This window comes from Oryctolagus cuniculus, chromosome 1, assembly GCF_051225735.1.
Source record: "Oryctolagus cuniculus isolate XC-2025 breed Fujian yellow rabbit chromosome 1, ASM5122573v1, whole genome shotgun sequence".
Lineage (NCBI taxonomy): Eukaryota > Metazoa > Chordata > Mammalia > Lagomorpha > Leporidae > Oryctolagus > Oryctolagus cuniculus.
Genome location: NC_142867.1, coordinates 216,578,309 through 216,602,560, shown reverse-complemented (window position 1 = coordinate 216,602,560; position 24,252 = coordinate 216,578,309). Strand labels below are relative to the sequence as shown.

At 51.1% G+C, this 24,252-nt stretch overlaps 1 protein-coding gene across 3 annotated transcripts in view; it reads right to left on the bottom strand.

The window, feature by feature from the left end:
- SNX30 (sorting nexin family member 30) overlaps positions 1–24,252 on the bottom strand; it is a 151,867-nt gene that overhangs the window by 28,445 nt on the left and 99,170 nt on the right. For all 3 annotated transcript variants that reach the window (XM_089301652.1, XM_051843080.3, XM_089301653.1), the window contains exons 5-7: positions 21,151–21,346; positions 18,976–19,175; positions 4,388–4,474 (exon numbers count right to left, since the gene is read on the bottom strand). In XM_089301652.1, the coding sequence (XP_089157778.1) occupies positions 4,388–4,474; positions 18,976–19,175; positions 21,151–21,346 (483 nt within the window). The remainder of the gene's footprint in view (positions 1–4,387; positions 4,475–18,975; positions 19,176–21,150; positions 21,347–24,252) is intronic.

Below are 24,252 nucleotides of genomic sequence, written 5' to 3'. Positions count from 1 at the left end.
ACACACACAGTCCCCTAGTCTCACACACACACACACACACACACCCCATCCCCTAGTCACACACACACACTCTATCCCCTAACCCTCCCCCACACACTGTGCCCTAGACACACACACACCGTCCCCTAGACACACATACACACACACACACACCATCCCCTAGTCACACACACACACACACACACACACTCTATCCCCTAGCCCTCCCCCACACACTGTGCCCTAGACACACACACACCGTCCCCTAGACACACATACACACACACACACCCCATCCCCTAGACACACACACACACACACACACACACACACACTGGTCCCTTAGCTACACACACCCAGCCTCTAGACACACACACACACACACACACTCCATCCCCTAGCCCCCCACACACTGTGCCCTAGACACACACACACACACAATGTACCCTAGACACATACACACACACACACACACACACCGTCCCCTAGCTGCAGGAACTCGCTGCTTTTCCCTGGGCCCCAGTTTCAGAATCACAGGGAGGGTCATGGGGCTGGTGAGCCACTTCCTTCCTTGGGGGAGAGAAAAGGGATCAGATCTGCACCCCATTCCATGGTTTCACAAAAACCAATTTCCCCTCCTCACTCTTTGGGGGAAATGTTTTCAAACTGTCCCTCCCAAACAAGGTAAGCTCCCAGCCCCCAGCAGGTGTGTTAACACACAAAGGCCCTCCGGTGGGGCTCTGGGGGTGGGGTGGGCCCTGAGCCACCTCCTCATACCCTGGCACTGGCCTCTCCACCTGCAGCCCCCAGCTGTGAACACAGCAAAGCTGGAGCTGATGCGCTGATGCCCAGCCACCTGCTGAGCACAGGTGGGGGGGGGCAGGGTGCTCCAACAGACGTGGGGGTTGCTGGAGGGGGAGCGCAAGGACACAGGGAGACGCCTGAAACAACGCGGCCAGAAAAAAGCAGAGATTTTTTTTTAAAACATGAGCGGCAACAAACCCAGAAAACTAAGTGCATCCGCATCCCTGGGGGAGGGTCTCCTCTGCCCACCCTGGGAGCTGCTGCCTCAGACCGAGAACAGGCGCACAGTTCCTGCTGCACCCACTGCTCAAGGACACTCCCTGGGCAGCATCACCACAGACCCCGCTTTGTCTTCATCCATGACAGTTGTTACGGAAGCAACCAAATCAGCCTTGGCCTGGCTCAATCCCACCAGAGGGAAGGAGACCGAAGAGCCTACCCAGCGTGCTAAGAGGAGGCGGAGGGGTGTGGGACCTTCCAGTAGACCCTGTGAGCTGGGAAGAAGCCCTTCCCCACTTGTAAGAACCCTTGTGGCCAAGAGGATGAGTGTAGGCACTCCAACAAGCACTGGCGGCAGAGGGTCACCCCGGTCAGCCGGGACACAAAGCTGGGTGCCCCAGCAGCAGAGCACTGCTCCAGGACTAATGGGAGCGGTGCTGGCCAGTGAGGAATTCCTTGGGCCGGTTATCCCTAACCTCAGCTCCTGGCTTTGGAAAGGATGAACATCAGAGAACATCACCAGCCTCTGAGAAAGCTGGTATCCCTACTGCGCACCAACAGGTGGGGACTGAACTACTTCAGTGAGAGTTCTGAAGGCCAGAGGCAGAGCTTGCTGGTTCTCCTTCCCTCCCTGGACAGGAAAAGTGACTTCAGCTTTGTTTTTTAAAATATCTAATTGACAAATAGTACACACACACACACACACACCCATATAAAGCATGTAATGTCTAAGAGTAGAGACACCGTGTAATGATTACCACAAATTAATTACCACATCCCTCACCACCCACACTGTGCATTAGATCCCCAGCATGTATTCATCTTGTAACGGAAGATTTGTCCCCTGTGACCTACATCTCCCCCATGCTCCCAGGCCCCAAGACCTGGAAACCACCATTCAACTCTGTTTCTGTAAGTTCAACCTTTTTAGATTCCACGTGTAAGTGAAGTCATAGTGTTTGCCTTTTTGTGAAGTGACTTTGATCTTCGTATCTTGGGGCTAAGGTATTAGAAGGAAAATTTAAAAACATAAACATACGGAGTTGGTATTGTGGCATAGCAGGTAAAGCCGCTGTCCACAACACCAGCATCCCGTGGGGCTCCAGATTGTGTCCTGGCTGCTGCACTTCTGATCTAGCTCCCTGCTAATGGTCTGGGAAAAGCAGTGGAAAATGATACCAGTGTTTGGGCCACTGCACCCATGTCAGATGAAGCTCCTGGATCCTAGCTTCGGCTTGGCTCAGTCCTTGTGGTTGTGGCCATCTGGGGAGTGAACCAGTGAATGGAAGATCGCTCTCTGTCTCTCCCTCTAACTCTTTCAAAAGAAATGAATAAATATTTAAAATAATGATAATAATAATACTAAAACATGGTTTCCATATCATCCCTTTAAATGAGACGGAGACAAGGGCTCTGCAGATGGCACCACGCTGCAGAATATCGCAGGGACAGTTGAGAAACTGACCGACTGGACAGGCAGCTGGAGACCCAGGGTGGCTGCGCACACAGCTGCACTTCCATCACGGCCTCCTCCTTGGCACACAGCATGGACAAAGGCCACCAACCTGCAGCAAGAAGAAGCAGAGGAGGGGCCCCACAGCACAGACTGAGCCAGGGACGAGAGCCCTGATCGTTATCATCTGACCTTTCATAGAGGTATGCAGCCCTCACGCTCTGGTGCATGTCACTATGGCGACAGGTGCAGCAACACAACACACGGGTAGCATGAGGCCTGCTGCGCAGGGCACATCTGATCCAGAGCCATTTGGCATCAAAGGGGTCGGGCGATTTATGGAGCCACTTGGAGCCTGATTTCTTGGGCCATGACTCTGGGGAAAGAACAATGCCTTCCCTCTGGGCCGCCAACGACTGTCTGTCGTGGCAATCACTGCACGTCGCATAAAAAAGCACTTCAGAGAGACAAGGAGTGCCATTTCTAAGCCTCAAAGCTGGTTCCTTTCCAAGTATGTCTCAGCATGGTGGCAGCAGCAAGAACCAAGGCAGAGGAAGGAAAAAGAAACAAAGAATGGTCCTGGAGTCCAACGATTTCCCTGAAACTTGGGTCATGCTGTGATCTTTTTCATCAGTTTCCCCACTGCCCCACCCTTTCTTTGAAACCAAATACACCTCCCAGTTACAACAAAACAGGAGCACAGTAACATAAAGGTAAGGGGCAAGACTTGAGAGTCCAACTGCGGGGTGTGAGCCCAGCTCTACAGCAAGATGACAGACGCACACGCACACACACATGCAGGTGCACGGGAAATGGAACTCAAAGGTAAGTTCAGGGGCAAGTGTTCGGCCTGGTGGTTGAAATACTGGAGAAGACATCCACGTCCCACACTGGGGGGCTGGATTCCAATTCCTGTCTCTGGCTCCTAATTCCAGCTTCCTGCTGGGCAAACACTGGGTGGCAGCAGTGGTAAGTCAAGTGGTTGAGTTTCTGACACATGGAGACCAGGATTGCACTTCTGGCTCCCAGCTTCCATCAGCCCGGCCCCATCCTGGCTATTGCAGGCATGTGGGGAATAAACTGGCCAATGGGAGCGCTCTCCCTTTATCTCCCCTCCCCCCCTCCCCCTCAAATTTGACAGGCGGAGAAAAAGAGGGAGTTGGCGCAAAGTCACTTGAAATCTCTGTACAGGTTTTCATAATCCACATTTTCCATGAACTTTCTGGCATATTCTCATGTCTACGTCTATATATAAAGTACTCAGTACATGGAAAGCACTTGGGCACTGGCCTCTGGTACTCTGGTTTTAAATCTGGCTCGGGGGGAATGAAAGCAACAAATGTGAGTGACCCAAACAACAGGTGGCATTTTACAACTGTGACCTTCCATCTGGACTCAGAACACCGGACTCCAAGGGCACCCACCACCCCCTCAAGCCAGGTCAGTGCTGCTCAAGCTCTGGAGGGTCAGCGACTACCTTTTGCTGGTATTTACTCCCCACCCGACCTAGCTGTGGCCCTACTGTGCATAACTCGCCCGCGGCACGGCCCTCTCCGTGCTACTTTGACAACATGTATCTAGAATGCTGAGCAACATGTGTTGAATGGGTCCTGGGGTAACGTCAAGTTGCCCCGAAGTTTCCAAAAGCTTTCTCCTAGCTCTGTGCTCTTCTTATCGTGGGTGGGCAACAGTGTGTGGACCAGTCCTGGAACCATACTTGGAGAGCACAGAGCTGGGCTGTTCCCTCTCTGCAATGCCGCTTTATGGAGCAAGGAACTACCAAAGAATGGCAGCGCTCAAAGTCTTTAAAAAAGAAAGAAAGAAAAAGTCCAGGAAACAGTAGGAAATCCAACACCCCCAACATAGCCTGGCTGCACGGAGCACTCTGAGGGGGATTCCCTGAGCACCAGACTCGAGGCCACGCCCCCTGACCTTGGGCCGGTCTTCCTTCCGCAGTGCCACGGCTTCCAGTTTGGCTTCGTACTCTGCTTGCACTTGGTCCCTCTTCTTTAGTACACTCTGTGGAGGCAGAGAGGAAAAGCATGTAACACGAGCACCTTAGAGGAGTTTTGTTAAACGTTTATTTTAGGTGACAAAAATAATATGCATATTGGGTAAAACATGTTCATAAAATACGTATACGTTATGCAATTGCTAAATTTAGTTAATGAACATATGCATTACCCCATATATTTACTTTTTTGTGGTGAGAACACTTAAATCCATTCTCTTAATAATTTTTAAGAAGATAGCACATAGTTACTAACCACAGTCAGCATGCTGCCAATAGATCTGAGAGTTCTTGACCCTTTAACTCATTGAGCTGATTCCTGGTGGACTCATTTTGCTAAAAGAGCTGTCTGTACAAGCCCTGGATTCATGGAACCACATGGCAAGGCTGCCAGGGTGAGCAGTACAGGGGTCCCAAGATAGCCAGCCCCAGTGAGGCAAGTCAGGTACAAAGGGTACAGAATTTAAGGAGGCCCTTGCTTTTGGGCTCTGGCAAGTAGAAGGCCAGCCCCTGAGAGTGAGGGCCTCCTTAAATCTGTGCCCTGGGCTCCTCTCCCTGCCTCACCCAGTCTTAGCGCTGCCACCAAGCCCCCACCAAGCGCAGCAGGAAAGCTCACAGTGGACATTCTAGAAAAGCGCCTGTTTCATCAGAAAGGGTTTCTTTTTCTCCTTTTTTAGAAGAACCACAAACAGCAAACTAGAAGCGCTAAAGACTCCCTCCTCCTAGCTCTGAAGCTACAAACTGTTCTGGAAGTTTCTGATCAGGAACTCTCCCATGCGGAGCAGTGCATGCGTGAGAGCAGGACAGAGCTCTCCGTGGCTAAGCGAGCGGTGGCTTCTCAGTGGCCTGGGCGAGGTGATAAAAGACGGTGACCGAATGGCTGAGAGCGCTCAGAGGTCAGACCACTAGGGAAGGGTCAACACCGGGAACCCTGAGCGTTTTACCCTGAAAAAAACCCATGATGGCTTAGCCACTCACCGTTCCCCTAAGTGTGCGGATGCTTTCCTGCCCACACTCATAAGCCTCTGGGTGGGAATGTTTAGGGAGCTGCTGAATGGGCCCGCCTGCAACCACACAACAGCTACTGGCCCCGCGGGAGCCCTTGAAATGTGGCTAGTGTGACAGTTTATTTAATTTTACTAACTGGAATTTAAATACCTATCCACGGCTAATGGCTACCATACTGGATGACATAAATGCATAAAGCAAAAAGGTTAAAAAAAAATCAGGGATCCTTTCTGGATTTCACAGAGGACGGCGAATAAGTTACACCTACTGGTCTGGGCAGAAGTAAAAGTCACAGTCCCCATCTCAGAGAAACACACACCCGGAGGCTCCTCGTGGGAGCCACGGAGCAGCAGGGTGGGGCTGCGGGAATGTTTGTGTGGTGTGTGAAAATGCCTCACGGCTTCCTGGGAAAAAGCGCACACACCCGGACTGCACTTCCAGGAATGAGTCCGGCTGGGGCACGAGTCAGCGCATGTGGCAAGAAACCCCTAATCAAAGCTAGGACGGCTCGTAGACAGTCTTGGAATACAGCTGGCACGCTGTGGCGCTTTCTGTCGCTCCTTCTGCACCAGGTCACTCTGCTGAGGCTGCCAGGGCCCTTGGGAAGCGAGGGGAGGGGATGCATCAACCCTACTGCAGCAAAAAACCGTCCAGATGCATCTCTTCCCATCAGCCTCCAGAGGAAGGCAGGCAGCCCCAAGATCCAGCCGTGATCCCTCCCCCCGGTTAGCCTGGGCCTTCCCTGGTCCAGCGGGAGCGGCAGGGCCACCATCCTCAGCCACTGCTACCCCCAGCCTCTCCAGGAGCAGCCAGAACGCTGTCCTCTCCTGCAGGCTGCCCGGGGCAGGGCAGTGCTACCTGCGCGGTGTCACCCGACAGCATCCAAGGCGCGAGGCAACCATGCAGAGGCAAAAGGGCACTGTCCTATTTGACAGACAGGGAGGCCTGGAACTCCTCCGAGGGCACTCCACTGGCTGACAGCACAGCAGTGACCCACCCAGACCCTTCCTGCTACTTCCGGTTTTCGGTTTCACAGCCTGACCCCATTCCACACCCGCCCCCACATAGACACTCGCGAAAGGCTGCACACGGGGGCATCCCAGCGCAGCGCCGGTGATGGTCGGCGAGGACAGCCTCCAGCTCAAGCAACGCGGACTCTGCTGACAGCACCGATCGCTGTGAGAGGCGGGCCCGAGCCTGTGCCGGGTGAAAGGGCCAAGGCGCTGGGTCAGGGTCGCCGACGTCCCAGAAGGCCGCTGTCGTCACGTGGGCTCCCCCCCAGAACCTCCCAGCAGCCTCTGCTTCTAGAGGAGGAGCCAAATCAGCAAGCGGAAGTGCAAGTGCGTGGCGGCGCCTTCCTCCTCACGCCGAGTGTCCCGCCCTATTTCCGGCCATCCACTCCTTGCTTCAGCCCTGCCTTATCTCACCTTCACTACCCGAGGTCTCCTGGAGCCTCCTCTCTCTAGAGGGGAAACAGGCAATAAACAAGGAAAGCACGCGGTGTGGGAGTGGCTCCAGGTTTGAGGAGGGGAAGGTAAAACAGGAGGAGGATTAGAACTACTGAGGCTTTGCGGGAGCGTAGTACGAAGGGGGGGGGGGGGGTCGCGTCTCACACTCAGAAAGTGACTGCTTTTGGGGCCGGCACTGTGGCAGAGGGGGTAAAGCCACTGCATGCAGTGCCAGCATCCCATATGGGTGCCGGTTCGAGCCCCGGCTGCTCCACTTCTGATCCAGCTCTCTGCTATGGCCTGGGAAAGCAACAGAAGGTGGCACAACTCCTAGGGCCCCTGCACCAGCGTGGGAGACCTGGAAGAAGCTCCTGGCTCTTGGCTTTGGATCGGCACAGCTCCGGCCGTTGCGGCCATCTGGGGAGTGAACCAGTGGATGGAAGACCACTCTCTCTCTCTGTCTCTACCTCTCCTTCTCTCTCTGTGTAACTCTGACTTTCAAATAAATAAATAAATCTTTTAAAAAAATAAAGTGACTTTTTTAAAAAAATGAATGAATGATTGATTTGAAAGGCAGAATGACAGAGGGAGGGAAAGACAAAGAGCTCTATCTGATGGCATACTCCCTCACTCCCCAGCCCAGGCTGGGCGGCTGAATCCAGGAGCCAGGAACTCCATCTGGGTCTCCCTTGCGGGTGCAGGGGCTCAAGGACTTGGGCCATCTTCCATCGCTTTCCCAGGAGCATTAGCAGGGAGCTGGATTGCAAGCAAAGCAACCAGGACTTGAACCAGCACTCCAGTATGGGATGCTGGCATTACAGGTGGTGGCTTACTTAACCTGCTGTGCCACAACACTGGCCCCAGAAAGTGACTTTTAGAGACATGGGAGAAATCTCTCTGTGATATGTAATTTTTTTTTTTAATTAGAGAGGCAGAGAGGGAGAAACAGAAAAAGAGAGCTGCCATGCTGTGCTTCACTCCCCAGATGTCTGCAATGGACGAGGCTGGTTGGACCAGGCCAAAGCTGGGAGCCAGAAATACAATCCAGGTCTCCCACGTGGGTGGCAGAAACATTTACTTGATTCATCACCACCGCCCCTTAGGGTCTATATTAGCAGGAAGCTGGAATCAGGAGCCAGAGCTGGGACTCAGACTCAGATACTACAATATGGGATATGGACATCCCAACCATGACTGTAACTGCTAGGTCAAATGTCAGCTCACACATATTTTTAAAAGATTTTTTTTTTTTATTTGAAAGGCAGAGTTACGAGAGAGAAAGAGAGAGAGAGAGAAACCTTCCACCTGCTGGTTCAGTCTCCAAATGGCTACAATGGCCTGGGCTGCTAGGAACTCCACCCGGTCTCCCATGTGTGTACAGGGTCCCGACTACTCAGGCCACCTTTCCCTGCTTCCCCAGGCACATTCGCAGGGAGCATCCGGGACTTGAACCAGTGCTCAAATGGGATGCCAGTGTTACAGGTAGCGGATTAACCCACTGCACCATAATGCCAGCCCCTCACCTATATATTTTTTAAAGTACAACATGTCATCATAAATTGATCCTAGTAATCTGGAAATTCACTATATTTGTTTTCCATTGAAGAGAGGACAAGTGACTCACATTCTTTCCTTTTTAAAGATTTATTTATTTGAAAGGCAGAATGAGAGAGAGAGAATCTTCCATCCACTTGTTCACTCCCCCACATGGCTACCAACAGCCAGGGCTGGGCCAGGCTGAAGCCAGGAGCCTGGAACTGCATCCAGGTCTGCCATGTTGGTGGCAGGTGTCCAAACACTTGGTTCACCTGCTGCTTTCCCAGGCACATTAGCAGGGAGCTGCATCAAAAGTGGAGCAGCAGAAGCTGTCACTGTGGCATAGTGACACCACCTGCAGCACCAGCATCCCAAATGGATGCCAGTTCGAGTCCTGGCTGCTCCACTTCCAATGCAGCTCCTTGATAATGCACCTGGGAAAGCAGCGGAAGATGGTCCAAGTGCTTGAGCCCCTGTACCCATATGGAAGACTCAGATGAAGCTCCTGGTTCCAAGCTTCGTTCTGTCCCAGTCCTAGCTGTTGTGGCCATTTAGGGAGTGAACCTGTGGATGGAAGACTTCCTCTCTCTCTCTCTTTCTCTCTCTCTCTCTCTCTCTCTCTCTGCCTCTCCCTCTCTGTAACTTATTTATTTCAAAATAAATAAATCTTAAAAAAAAAAAAAAAGGTGAGGCAGCCACAACTCAGACCAGCATTCATATGGGATTCCAGCGTTGTAATCCACTACACCACAACACTGCCCCTCAATTTAACAAATAAATTGCAGAGAAAAATAAATACCTGTGAGAGGGATTTTTAAATATTAAGTAAAGGAACGGGTTTGGCACAGTGATTAAGATGTTGCCTGGGGCCGGCGCCGTGGCTCAATAGGCTAATCCTCCACCTTGCGGCGCCGGCACACCGGGTTCTAGTCCCGGTCGGGGCGCTGGATTCTGTCCCGGTTGCCCCTCTTCCAGGCCAGCTCTCTGCTATGGCCAGGGAGTGCAGTGGAGGATGGCCCAGGTGCTTGGGCCCTGCACCCCATGGGAGACCAGGAAAAGCACCTGGATCCTGGCTCCTGCCATCGGATCAGCGCGGTGCGCCGGCTGCAGCGGCGGCCATTGGAGGGTGAACCAACGGCAAAGGAAGACCTTTCTCTCTCTGTCTCTCTCTCTCACTGTCCACTCTGCCTGTCAAAAATTAAAAAAAAAAAAAAAAAAAAAGATGTTGCCTGGGATGCCTCCATCCTGTATCAGAGTGCTAGGGTTTGAGTCCTGGCTCCACTTCCAATTCCAGCTTCCCACAGCTGCACACCCTGGGAAGCAGCAGATGATGGCTCAAGTCCTTGGGTCCCTGCCACCCACACAGGAGCCCCAGACTGAGTTCCAGGCACCAGGCTTCGGCCTGGCCCAGCCCAAACTGCTGAGGAGTGAACCAGCAGACGGAAAATCTCTGTGTGTAGGTGTGTATGTCTGTCTCTGCCTTTCAAATAAAGAATTAAAAAATATAAGTTAAAAAAATTGAAGAACTCTATCAACAAATATATGAGTCTTATTTAGATCCTAATTACACAACAACAACACCTGTATTAGGGGCTGGTGTTGCGGCACAGTGGGTTAAGCCACTGTCTGCAACACGGGCTTCACATGGGAGCTCCAGGTGGAGTCCCTACTGCTCCACTTCCAATCCAGCTCCCTGCTAATGCACCTGGAGAGAAGCCGAAGATGGCCCAAGTGCTTGGCCCCCTGCCACCCACATGGGAGACCCAGATGAAGCTCCTTGCCCCTGACTTTGGCTAGGCCCAGCTCCAGCTGTTGTGGGTTGAGGAATGAACCAGCAGATGGACGATCTCTGTGTGTGTCTATCTCCCTCTCCCTCTCTCTCTCTCTCTCTGTAATTCTGCCTTTTAAATAAATCTTTAAAAAAACTATATTAAAAAACAGTGTCTCAGACAATGTGAAAAACAGCTGAACAATTGAACATAGTATGAAATTGTTTGGATTTTTTGTTTTTACAGGTGTGATAATAACATGGGATTTTTTTTCTTTTTTAAAGAAAAGTTTGCATTTTAGAGATACGTACTAAATATTTTCAAATGAAATTATATGGTATCTGGGATTTGCTTTAAAATAATGTTTGGGAGCAGAAACAGAACATGAGAGAGAATAAGTGGCTGCGGTACCTTGGGTTTGCTGGACTGACTCAGCTTTTGGATATGTTTGAATTTTTCTATAATAAAATGGTTGGACAATGGAAATATAATACCTGTCACCCAAGATGTTTATAACAAACTGATAACAGCCATCAGGAGGGCTGTGATTGTATCATTCATGAACTATTTATTGCAAGCAGCCTTTATCTTACAGTGACAAACTTTCTAGAAGTTAGGTCAACAGACCCATTCTGTGGTTTGGCTCACAGCATCGCCTTTGGATCTTTTCCAAGAAAACATCACAATGGTCAGCCTCTATAGAAAAGTCCAACATCCCTTCTCCACCCCGAGAGCTCACACTCATGGCTTCATGGAGAGGCTGTGGGCTCACACACCGTGTGCAGGGCCTAAGGGGGTGCAAAATCAGCCCCAACACAGAAGATCAGCAGCTACCAAAAAGCCTCCTAAAATCTAGGAAGTTTTTCAGCTTCAAATCATCATGTAAGAAGGACATTAGCCTACTGGGCTGGGAGAGGATATAAAGCAAACACAGCTCAGCCAGAAGCAGGGAAGAGTGGAACAGCATGCCAGGAGATGACTCTCATGAGGTGTTTGTGTAAAGTGATGCAAAGAAACAAGCTGGAATGAGAACAGAAATAAGATACCCAGAACGCTTGAGGCCTGTTTGAGGAGGGCCTTTCGGGAGAGCGCTTTCTGGCAGGCAGAAAAGTAAGTGCCTTGGTCTTGGGGGTATCACAATTTCTGATCAAACGAATAAGATCAGGTTGCCCCTTGGACAAGTTCTTCTCACACATTCACTGTGTTGAGAACAAGACCACCCTGTGAGTTAAAAGTTCTAGGGATAAGTCGATAACACCAAAACCTTAACTTAAGAGAATATTTGTTATAGAAATTTTTAGGAAGAAAAAATGCAAAGGACAAAAAAAAAAGACACCAATAATCTCATCTCTCAGACACCATCAGTACTGCTAATACATTATCACTTCGACTCTTTTTTATTGAATGTTATGTCTTTGATACTCCCCATTGCTCTATTTCTCATCTTGTACTGATAATCAGATGTTGGACTTTAAGATCTGGTTCTTTATTTTTCGTATTTTTTCTCCCCAATTCCCCATCTGTCTTTTTGTTGCATTTTATGTGTAATTTCCCAAACTTTTTCTTCTAACTCTTCTACTGATTGCTTTTCATTCCTATCATCACTTTAATTTCTAAGACCTTTGTTCTTTGGATTAAAAAAAATCTTGTTTTATGGCTATGGCATCTTTTCTCTTTCTGAAGGTATTAACGATTTCTTTTTCCTGGAAATCTTCCTCTCCCTCAGTGATGTCTCTGATTTGTTTTTATTTCTGATATTCACATTAGAATCTTCCCTTAAATATTTGGTGACCCTTGTCTGCCTCCTTCTCCAAAAAGGAAACACAGAAGGTACTGACAGAGCTCCCTGCACACAGAGGACAGAGGGCCGGCTGACAGTCCTCCGCCGGGGCCTTCCTCAGGGCCTCGCCAAGCCCATGTCTCCAGGTCTACTCCTTCTGGCCTGTTCAGGTTTTCTAGAAAAGGCTCTTCTAATCCATGCATGGAAAATACAAGGCTGAGAGCCAAGCAGGGGACGATGCCTACAATCTCAACATTCAGGAATCTTTTACTGAACACCCTCAACTGGACACGATGGAGTCCAGGGGTCGGGAGAATACAGCCTCAGTCCTGCCAGTGTGGGAAGGGGCGAGGGCCCCCAGTGCGAGGCAGGAAGTGAAACGGGAAGCTCTGGTTCCTGAACAGATTCCGACTTGCGCTTATTTCAGGCTGTACTTCCCTCTCAGCCTCGGAGGGCTTAGGGCTATCAATTCCTGGCCTTTCCAGAAAGCTCCACCGGGTAAGCCAGATGGCTTTTGGGTTCCCTCCTCCCCACAACAATCAGCTTCAAAGTCAGATTTTTTGAGTTATTTAAGTTACTTCTCACCTCCTGATCTGATTCCTAGTGACCAAAATTGTATTGCTATTGTCTCCTTACCTGTTGGTCTTCGTCTTTAAAAAAAAAAAAATTCTAGTTTTACTCGGTGAGGTTTCATGAAGAAGGAGTTTAAGTCTGCATTCAGTCTTTTAAAACTGGAAATCTCTTTAATTTTTTTTATTTTTCTCGTTTGTAAAACATTTGTGATCACCATGTCCATTTCACATTTTCATCTTCATTGCAAGAAACTAACTCCACAATTTATAATTCAAGAGCAGGGACATTCCTTTCCCACGACAATCTTCCTTGGGGGAAAAATATCTGCATTTGACTTTTCCAAAGGCCCCAGACAGAGCCAACCTGAAGCCAGAGGTCATCTCCTTAGAGCCTGACTCACTGGCTCCACCTTGTGGTCCCAGGCGGGAAGAGGTGGGCACGGTGAAGAAAACACCCGACAATTTGGCATTTGAAAAGGACTATCCTGGAATGCTGCAAAGCTCTCTCCAACTCAAGACAAACTTGACCTGTAAACCCAAACTGCTGCACCCACAAGTCACCCCTCAGACTTCCCTGTGCATCAAATCCAACAGTGTATCACCCCTTTCTCCTGTAGGCAGGGCCTGCCTTTGTTCTACACCACAGCCACCACCCCTTCTCTGGCTCCTTGGCCACTTGCTCTTCCTCTTAATCAGGTGCTGACCCACTATACACCGTTCATGCCCCAGGGCAAAGCCCAGACACCCCCATCCCCCGCGCCAGCACGCTGGACTTAACTGCACACCCAACCACCATGACCTTGCCAATGTAATGACCCATCGGCCCTTTGATCCCAACGTGGCTGAAACAACCGCCCAACCCTTCCCTCCCTAGCCTTCCCCATCCCAACAAACAGTACCACTGTGCACTCAGTCGCTAAAGCCAGAATCTCAGCTCCTCCTTTTCTCCACATTAGTAGATGGCCCTTCGGCCACATATATCCCAAGTCCGGCTACTCTTCTGCCACCGCAGTCTGAGCTCCATCCTTGGGCTCCCTGGGAACGCCTTCTAGGGACATCACAGTCCTCATGACACGATTCACACACACTCAGGGGTCAGAATCCCAGAAAAGGCTCCCCTGCAGATGTCTGCAAGCTGTTGAACTTCAGTCCTGGCCTGGTGGGCAACCGGCACTGTGGGAGACACCCTCAACCGCCTTTGTGGCAGAAGCTGCTCTCCATGTTCACCGCCGAGACCGCACTGCACCCCCTGCTCCACGTGACCTGAGGATGACCCCACTGATTCTATGCGTTCTCTCCACCGCCGAAGGGCACAGCCTGTTCCCGGCCACGGCGGTCCTCCAGGAGACGTGGTGCGAGATGCTCATGCGCTGACCCCCTTGGCCAGTGGTAAACACACAGAGACTCCTCAGCTGGAAGGACGTCCATGGCAGTGCACTGAGAAGAGATTTACACCCCACCCCCCGGATTCTGCTTCATCTATAAGACGAGCAGGTTTGACACGATGACTGCAAATACTCTTTCAAATTCAGACAGGAGCCCCCCGCTGCAGCCCCATTAGGGAGTGCTTCTGTGCACACAGCCATTTTCCTGGGCATGCAGCAGACTCCAAAGCATGGGCACAAATCCTCGCCTAGGCCCAGTCAAGGCCATGATAAAAGGAGAGAATAGCTGAGGCCGGTGCTGGGGCATAGCAGGTAAAGTCACAGCCTGCAGGGCTGGCATCCCATATGGGCGCCGGTTCCAGTCCCGGCTGCTCCACTTCCAATCCAGCTCTCATTCGGGGAGTGAACCAGCAGGTGGAAGATCTCTCTCTCTCTCTCTCTCTCTCTCTCTGCCTCTCTCTAACTCTGCCTTGCAAATAATAAATGAATAAATCTTTAAGAAAAGAAAAAAAGGGAGGAGAGAAGGGGACTAAAAAGTCTCTGCCCCACCAATTCCCCACAAACACCCAGCCACTCTCAGCAGCTGGCGGGCCTCCTGCAAGCCCTCTGCCTCCTGTTCAGGGTCTCTGCTGAACGGCCCAGTCTGGCCCACACAGCACTGACCAGAAAGCTACTCTGAACATGGACTCACATGGGCCTGTGAGAGCGGATAAAATACAGTCAGGAATCCTGGAAGAGCAGCAGCGTCCAAAGGTGAGGGAGCGAGGTCAGCGCTGTGGCTCGGCGGGTTAAGCCTCTGCCTGTGATGCCGGCATCCCATGTGGGTGCCAGCTCCAGTCCTGGCTGCTCCACTTCTGATCCAGCTCCCTACTAACGCACCTGGGAAGGCAGTGGAGGATGGCTCAAGTGTTGCGCCCCTGAACCCACGTGGGAGGCCCAGAAGAAGCTCCTGGCTCCTGCCTGGCCTAGCCCTAGCTGTTATGGCCATTTGGGGAGTGGCCCGCTGGAGGGTGTCTCTCTCTCATCGCCTCTTCCTCCTCCTCCTCTCTCTGTAACTCTGCCTTTCGAGTAAATAAAAAGTCAGTCTTTAAAAAACTGTCTGTTAAAAGGTGAGGGAGCCACGTACAATGCCAGTCGCTCTCCTGCTGCTTTTGGTCCCAGCTGCATGGACCCCGACAATCCTATGAGGGTTTTGCCTTTGCCACCAAGTCGCTCCTGTCTTGCCCAGAGTTCTCTGCAGAGAAGTTTCCAGGCTGGAAAGTGGGGGAGTTGTAGCCCTGTTTCTTACTATCCAGGCCCAGCCCAGTGCACCGAGGGGCAGAGCTCGGGTTTTCAGAGAGAGCTGGGCAACACTTCCTCTTCACCACGCCCTTCCTGGCCTCCCTGCGTGCAATCCTGTGCTCCCAGCCTGATTAACTCGACAGATGTCTTTTCAGTAAACAAGAAACCCAATACACATGCTTCATATGTGGGGTGAAGAGAGTGAGCAAGTGCTTCTTCAATGTACAACCTCAATTACCCCCACAAGCTATGTCTCACTGGGTAATAAGGTTTTAATAAAGAGGCCAGCTAAATCCTTGCCAAATGACAATTCGAAATCTTGCTTTGAGCACAAGCATAAAGTACTAACACCCATGCTAAGCACAAGAACACGGGTAGCTGCACTATGCTATCCTACCCTTATATGTACGCACTGGGGTTTTAGTCTGGCAAGGTTAGGGAGCCCCTGATGAAGAGACAAATCCAGAGGCACCCCCAGGGATTACTGAAATTTATTTTTGTTCACAAAAACAGATACTATTAACTTCATCAAGAAAAGTGGAATACTCTGGTTCATGTTAAGAAAGTCCAGATGCCTCTCTCTAGCTGGTTCAGCTGCAGGATGAAAAATGCAATGTGCCTGTCTCAAGTTTTTAAAGAGAGAATTTTGCGGAGGAGAATGAGCTGCAAATCCGAAGCCAGAAGGTTTGGGTTTCGGCCTTAGCTCCGGTAACTACCCCAAAGTCGCTCCAGCAGATGATCTCGGATCTTGGCTCTGTCACCATCACCATTTCCTCCTCCTCCCCCACCACTGCCACCGTCAGCATTTTTACTTTATGGATAAGGAAGTTTGAAATGTTTCCCTGGTCACTGTGAGTTCCACACATAAGCCTGTCTTTGAAAGTGCTTTCTTGGGGCCAGCGCTGTGGCGTAGTGGGTGAAGCTACCGCCTGCAGTGCTGACATCCCATATGGGTGCCAGTTTGAGCCCCAGCTGCTCCACTTCCGATCCAGCTCTCTGCGGTGGCTTGGGAAAGAAGTGGAAGATGGCCCAAGTCCTTGGGCCCCTGCACCCACGTGAGAGACCCAGAAGAGGCTCCTGGCTCCAGATCAGTGCAGCTCCAGCTGTTGCGGCCAATTGGGGAGTGAACCAGTGGATGGAAGACCTCTCTCTCTCTCTCTCTCTCTCTCTTCCTCCCCTTCTCTCTCTGTGTAACTCTTTCAAATAAATAAACAAAATCTTTTTTTTTTTTAAAAAGTGCTTTCTTAGCAGCTTTGCAAAGAATTCAGGAGCCTGCAATTCATCTTACCAGGAACAGGCTCCATTCTCCATGGTCACACTTTAATCGGATCAAGAGCCATAAACAAGCACACCTGGTGGAACAAGGAAGCACAGGGAATTCCCAGGGAATTCCCAGGGCCTTTGCTTACGCTTGAAATTTCCCACAGTAAAGTTGGTCTTAAGTTGTTTTTTTGTTGTTGTTGTTTTGTTTTGTTTTGCTGAGAGGCAGAGACATAAATACACAGAGAGTATTCCCATTTGCTGGGTCACTCCCCAAATACCCACAACAGCCTAGGGAGGGCTGGGGCTGGGGTCAGGAGCCAAGAATGCAATCCAGGTCTCCCATGTGGTTGCCAGGAACCTAATGACTTGGTCAGTCACCACTGCCTCCCAGATTCTGTAGGAAGCTGGAGTCAAGAGCCAGAGCTGGGGCTGACACCATGGCGTAGTAGGTTAGGCCTCCGCCTGCAGTGCCGCATTCCATGTGGGAGCTGGTTCTAGTCCCAGCTGCTCCTCTTCACTGTGAGTTCCACACATAAGCCTGTCTTTGAAGTGCTTTCTTGGTGCCAGCGCTGTGGCATAGCAGATGAAGCTACCACCTGCAGTGTCGGCATCCTATATGGGTGCCAGTTCGAGCCCCAGCTGCTCCTCTTCCAATCCAGCTCTCTGCTATGGCCTGGGAAAGCAGTAGCTATGGCCCCTGCACCCAGAAGAAGCTCCTGGCTCCTGGCTTCAGAATGGCTCAGCTACAGCTATTGCAACCATTTGGGGAGTGAACCAGCAGATAGAAGACCTGTCTCTCTGTCTCTCCCTCCCTCTGCATGCCTGTCCACTTTCAAAGTTTTTGTAAACTACTCAATTTGTTATTTTTGAATCCCCTGTTTCAGTGATGGAATATTTTCACAGCTCTGGTTTTTCTGGTTTGCCATTGCTCCAAGCCAGTGTTGACTGACAGGTTTCTCTCCAAAGAACCAGATGGGCCTCCACCAGATCCTCCCTAGTGGGATGACCTAGGACTGCCCCAAAGCCAGACCGCTAAGCCATAGGTCTCCTCTGGGAGGCAGGAAGGGGGCCACTAGGTGATGGAGATGTTCACAGTGAGCCACGGACGTCTCCCTCTAGCTGATGCCGCCGTCGTGGGGGTCCCCTGAGCCCAAGTCCTCCACCGGAGAGTCTGTGCAGCTGGGGAGGTCTCGGGGTGGGGGTGCATTTCATCCTGCACCACACCCTTACTGAGCACACAGAAGTCAAGATGGGAAACCTTTTGTCGTCATAGCCCCGCTGTCTGTCCTCGTGCACTGCTCCTAGACCAAGCTGCTCTGACTCTGACTCCTTTGTACGCCACCATCTCCTTCTTTCTTCACAACGTTTCAAAATCTTGGCAGTTTTGTTTTAAAATTTCCCAAGGATGCACTTTGGGTGAGTTCTCTTTTCATGCCTTCAGCTAGGCAATCAGCACATTGTTTTTGTTTGTTTTTAAATATTTATTCTATTTATTTGAGGCAGATTTACAGACAGAGAAAGGTCTTCCATCCTCTGGTTCGCTCCCCAGATGGCCACAGCGGCCAGAGCTGAGCAGATCTGAAGTAAGGAGCCAGGAACTTCTTCTGGGTCTCCCACGTGGGTACAGGGGCCCATGGACTTGAGCCATCTTCCACTGCTTTCCAGGCACATTAGCACACAGCTGCTTAAGTGGAGCAGCCGGGACTCGAACTGATGCCTATATGGGATGCTGGCGCCACAGATGGTGGCTTAACCTCCTATGCCACAGGGCAGGCCCCAACTGTTTCTCCACTTGCAGACTTGCGTCTTCAGCTTTGGGAGATTTTCTTCCATTACTCCTGTCATAATTTCCCTCCCTTGGTTTTCCCAGTTCTTTCAGGAAACTGTCACAGTCGGAGCTGAGCCTCTGGGGTTAACCCCCTATGTCTCTCTTTTTTCTTTCACATTTTTAGTATTTTGGAATTTTTATTCTACTTTCCAACTACTTCTTCTGTCTGTCTTGCTTTCCAGGATTTCTTCAACCTCATTTTCCAACTTAATTCAATTTCATGTTCATATTTTAACCCCTGAGAGCTTTAATTATCCCACTGTTCTTTTTCCACAGCATCCTGTTCCTGTTTAGGAGATAGCTCCTCAAATTCTCAGAGAACACTAAGAAGAATTTCTTCCACGTCACGTAGTACCCAAATACATTTACATAATTTTCATCTATCAATTAAAAATTGAAAAATTGAAATGTATATATAGTTTTGGGAAAGTATTTTTTCCAAACCACATTTTTTTAAATTTGGCTCACATATTCAGTCCACTTTGTTTTCTATATATACACATGTAGGTCTACACATCTGAGTCCACACACCCAAGAAGAAGGAAACTCAAACCACAAGCAAACAGGCAATCACGCATCACTTCTGACCGTGCCTGGTACCCGGGAAGTAGGCAGTGCGCCAGGGAGGAGCTGGCTTACCTTCATGGAGTCGGAGTACAGAATGTATTCCCTGAGCACGGGCAGGAAGTCCTCTGTCATGTCATCCGTCAGCTCCTCCAAGGCCGCAGAGCAGTTTCCGATACAGGCCGACACCCCCTCCAGGGGTTCTGCCAGCTCACCCTCCAGCGCGCTCCACGTGGAGTACACGGGCCCGTACTCCCTCAGCTCTACCAGATACTCTGCAGCGCAGAACAGGAACCAATTAAGATCTGGCGGGGCTGCAAGCACTGGAATTGCCGACTCGGTAATGGGCACAACCAGGAGCTCCCCGTGTTCAGACAGGATTCCCTGGTCACCCGCTCACGGGAGCACGCTCCCCTTTAAACAAACTCTGGTCCCAGTGGACAAAAGCTGGCGGCACAGCTGACGTCACAAGAGCAGTCTGTCCCCGCCCACAATGGGAACGCCAGGCCACTGAACAGCAAAGCCCACGAGGCCTCATGGGGGCTCTCATCTCTGCTCGTCATCCCAGCATCGCGGTCCCTTCAGAATTACTCCACGTGATCCTCAGTGTGGACGGTACCCGAAGCAGCCTCTGCAGGCTCCACACTGACACCCTCAGTGGGTAAAGCAGAGGAAGTGTGCATGGGGAACACGGACGAAAAGATGTTGATTTGTCCCCACGCAAGGAAAATCTGGCCTGTCATTCTGTCACCAGGATTCTTGCCATTCCAACAGAATGTGGCTGTCATTATTTATTAACCAATAATAATGGTTAATAACGGCCGGTGACTCCTGGAGAATCCTCTACAACGTGTTTCATGTGCCAGCATGACCAGCGCCACTGCCCATGTCTGTCTGGTCTATGTGTGTGGAAGGCCACAGAAGACCTCATTCTGGGGTATGGCAATGCAAGTGGCCCTGAGAGGCATAGGCTTGAGAAGCCAGTGATGGCAATGGCCAGGAAAAATAAACACGGGATTAGACAGTGGCCCAGCTCAGGTGGCTTTGAAATGGGTGGACTGAGTGAGTCACTTTCAAGCCTACAGGCTCACTATGGTCAGAACCGTGGCAAGCTCAGGTCACCACGCTCTCCTTTTGAACCATCTCTCAGCCAGAAAAAAAATAGCTCAGTTTGTTGTTGTTGTTTTTTTTTTTTTTTTTTTTTTTTTGACAGGCAGAGTGGACAGTGAGAGAGAGAGACAGAGAGAAAGGTCTTCCTTTTGCCGTTGGTTCACCCTCCAATGGCCACCACAGCTGGCGCACGCTGCGGCCGGCGCACCACGCTGATCCGATGGCAGGAGCCAGGTGCTTCTCCTGGTCTCCCATGGGGCACAGGGCCCAAGCACCTGGGCCATCCTCCACTGCACTCCCTGGCCACAGCAGAGAGCTGGCCTGGAAGAGGGGCAACCAGGACAGAATCCAGCGCCCCGACCGGGACTAGAACCTGGTGTGCCGGCGCCGCTAGGTGGAGGATTAGCCTATTGAGCCGCGGCGCCGGCCAGTTTGTTGTTTTTAAAGTTCTCTCTCAGATAGATGAAAGGCAGGTGAGTCCCTGGCTCCACTTTCAAAGCTAAAATTAACAGCAATGAAAGAGGAACAAGGCCGGCGCCGCGGCTCACTAGGCTAATCCTCCGCCTAGCGGCACCGGCACACCGGGTTCTAGTCCCGGTCGGGGCGCCGGATTCTGTCCCGGTTGCCCCTCTTCCAGGCCGCTCTCTGCTGTGGCCAGGGAGTGCAGTGGAGGATGGCCCAGGTGCTTGGGCCCTGCACCCCATGGGAGACCAGGAAAAGCACCTGGCTCCTGGCTCCTGCCATCGGATCAGCGCGGTGCGCCGGCCGCAGCGCGCTGGCCGCGGCGGCCATTGGAGGGTGAACCAACGGCAAAGGAAGACCTTTCTCTCTCTCTCTCTCTCTCACTGTCCACTGTGCCTGTCAAAAAAAAAAAAAGAGGAACAGCCTAGACTCTCCAAAGCGGTTGCTTGCCATGGGAAAAGCAAACACAAGGCTGAGTTGCAGGCCGAATTATGGCGTGCAAAATTACACTCCAGTCCCAAGCGGCTCCTCCCCGCCTTGCATCTATTTGTTTTAGGGTGCAACGTGGCCTGCTTCTGTCACCCCACTGTGATTTCTGCAGCCAGATTCAGCTTTGCACACACGCACGCCATTTCTGCCACCATGGCCCCTGGGCGCGATGGGGATTAAAGAGCTCACCTATTTCTTCTTTGATGATCCGCTGGGCTATCCTGTCAATGGTTCCCAGTTTGAGCGCGAACGTATCCAAGTAGTCCCCAATGGCTGCGAACTCCAGAGGCCGGCTCCTCAGCTTGTAGCCCCCCGTGACGTGCTTGACAGACTCGCCCACGCGCGTCAGCAGCGCCATCCCTTGCTTCTTGTAGGCGTTCAGGTCCTAAGGATGACACGTGGATGACTCAAAGTGCTCGTTCGCCCACGCAGCCTGAACGCTATGAACCAACTCCTCCAAGCAGCTCCCATGTGGGGAATGGGGGATCCGGAAGACAAGGAGCCGAGCTGGGGGACTCACTGCAAGCATACCATGTCCCCTCCTGATGCCACGCCCACCCGACCCACGGCTCTGCGTGGACATTCACAGTCCTTCAGCAGAGCCGGCCGCCTACCCATCAATCAAAGCTCACTCACCTGGGCATGCTGTCCTTCAAACACGACCTCGTTCTAACAACGATTTTTAAAACCTCTGACTTTTTTTCCCCCAAAAAAATCTCTTTTTCCCATACATAACATATTACACTAACTTTAGGAGTGAAATTAAGGAGCCAAGACTCTGAGATTTGTCCCAATCATTTACACACACACACACAGATCCACATGATCCATTTTCATTCACCAAATCCACATACGTAGAGGGCAGAGAGCAGGGAATGGTGACAGAAGCAGCTAGAAAACTCTGGCCAAGGGGTCAGCATTGTGACGTAGCACGTTAAGCAGCATCCCAATCAGTGTGGTGCTGCAAGTCCCAGCTGCTCACTTCCAGTCTAGCTCCCTGCCAACGTGCCTGGGAAAGCAGCAGAAGATGGGCCAAGGGCTTGGGCCTCTGACTTCTGTGTAGGAGACCCAGATGGAGTTCCCAGCTCCCGGCTTTGGCCTGGCCTGGTCTAGTCATAGCCTTGTAGCCATTTAGGGTGTGAACCAGTGGATGGAAGATCTCCTTCTCTCTGTCATTCTGCCTTTCAAAAAAATAAAATAAATCTTTAAAAAAAAAAAAAAAAAGAAGGAGGGAAGGAGGAAGGGAGGGGAGGAGGGAACTCCAGCTATGGATAGATATAAACATCAAAGCATTTGAACTCTGAATTTCTTGTAGGTTAAGGCAAAAACAGGAGATACATGGAGTTTTATTATATCCCTGCCAGGAAAAACAAATTCCTTCTGATCATCAAACCACACGAGGGATCTACAGTCTCTTCAGGTTGCCCTACAGCACTCACTTCAACTGCACCTTCAAGAACGGTCTTACAGAGGCTGTGGGTGTCTGAGCCTCGCCTCTAGCGTGTCAATTCCCAGGGCCTTGGGAGGGCACACGGAAGGTGGCTCTAGCTCCCTACTGACGGGGCCTGATGCGGAATAAAGCGGAGAATGAGGAATTCGTGGTTAGCACAGCTGCCCCCTCTGACACAACCTCAGGCTGAGGCTCCCACCAAGGCAGGCAGCACAGATCCCTGGTGACTTCACTCTCTGCTCCGTGCAGCCAAGGCCTTCAATTCTGCTGCATCCCCCCCTTCCTCTCCATGACTTCCTCCAACCGAGACCCTTTTCCTATCAATCATCCCCCCCCTCCTGTCTCTCTCTCTCTCCAACCTCTAGTGCTCTGGCATGTAAAATAAAACCAGGGCTCACCCACGTCAATACAATAGCCTTCTTCTTAGGCCCGCTCCATCTCTCACCTTCCCTTCCAGGGCAGGCTGCCCGAGAGGGCTCCTCAAAGGTTCCATGCCTCCCTGTCCCCCACACCCCACACAAGCAGCATCCTCCCATGTACCAGGCCTTCACAAGGCCATCACTGAAGCGCCCGTCCTCGCTGCTACTTCTGCAGATAGTTCGTTTTGGGAGCAGCACCAGATCCCAATGGGCTCACTCGGCTGCGTAAGCTCCACTTTCAAGGGGCGCTTTGGAAGGGTGTCCTGGCGAATCAAGCGACCTGTTGAATGAGCTAAGTTGCTGCCAGGGCCTGCTGCTGCACCCATGCTGCCAACAACGGAAACACGGACTTGAACGCGGCTGACACTGAGCTTCCCCCACTTCTTCCACTGTCACTGGCTTCCCCCTACAGACACTTCCGGTCTGTGGTAAGATCACGTCATCACGAAGAAAGGGAGGCCCTCTGTGCACTCACCACTCAGAACACGTAAGCAGCTCGTGAGAACAAGATCGGCTGAAGGAAACATGGGGCAGGGGCCATCGGGAGCTGCTGTTTACTGGGCAGAGTTCAGATTCGAGGGTGAGAAAGTTCTGGAGGGTGGCTGCCCATGCAATGCGTACACTCCACACTACGGAACTGCACACTGACGAATGGCTAAGATGGCAAACTGTGTATCACATGTATTTTTTTTTTAATTTGACAGGTAGAGTTATAGATAGTGAGAGAGAGACAGAGAGAGAGGTCTTGCTTCTGTTGGTTTGCCCCCCAGATGGCTGTTACGGCTGGAACTACACTGATCCGAAGCCAGGAGCCAGGTGCTTCCTCCTGGTCTCCCATGCGGGTGCAGGGCCCAAGGACTTGGGGCATCCTCCACTGCACTCCCGGGCCACAGCAGAGAGCTGGACTGGAAGAGGAGCAACCGGGACTAGAACCGGCACCCCAACCAGGACTAGAACCTGGGGTGCTGGCACCGCAGGCAGAGGATTAACCTAGTGTGCCATGGCGCTGGCCCCACATGTATTTAACTAGTCAGAAATTTTTTAAAAAGAAAAGAAATTGCTATTTAGTGCATTTAGTTCAGTAAGAAGTATTAAAGTAGGGCTGGAATTTGTTCTGCTTAAAGCTGCCTCTCTGTATTCACTCACATTCAGTTGGATTTTAATTGAGATATTGAAAGACTTTATACATTTTTAAAAATCATTTTCACACTGCTTGGCCCAGAGATAGATAAATCAATCAACTGATTCTCTCTCTCTCTCACACACACACACACACACACACACATACTCTTTTCTACTTTTTAATTTTGGAGAGGCAGGGATACAGCAAGAGAGACATTTAGGCAGAAAGAGAAGGAGCTCCCGTTCACTGGTTCATCTCCCTTATGCCAGGAGCCAGAAACTCAGCCATGTCTCCGGCGT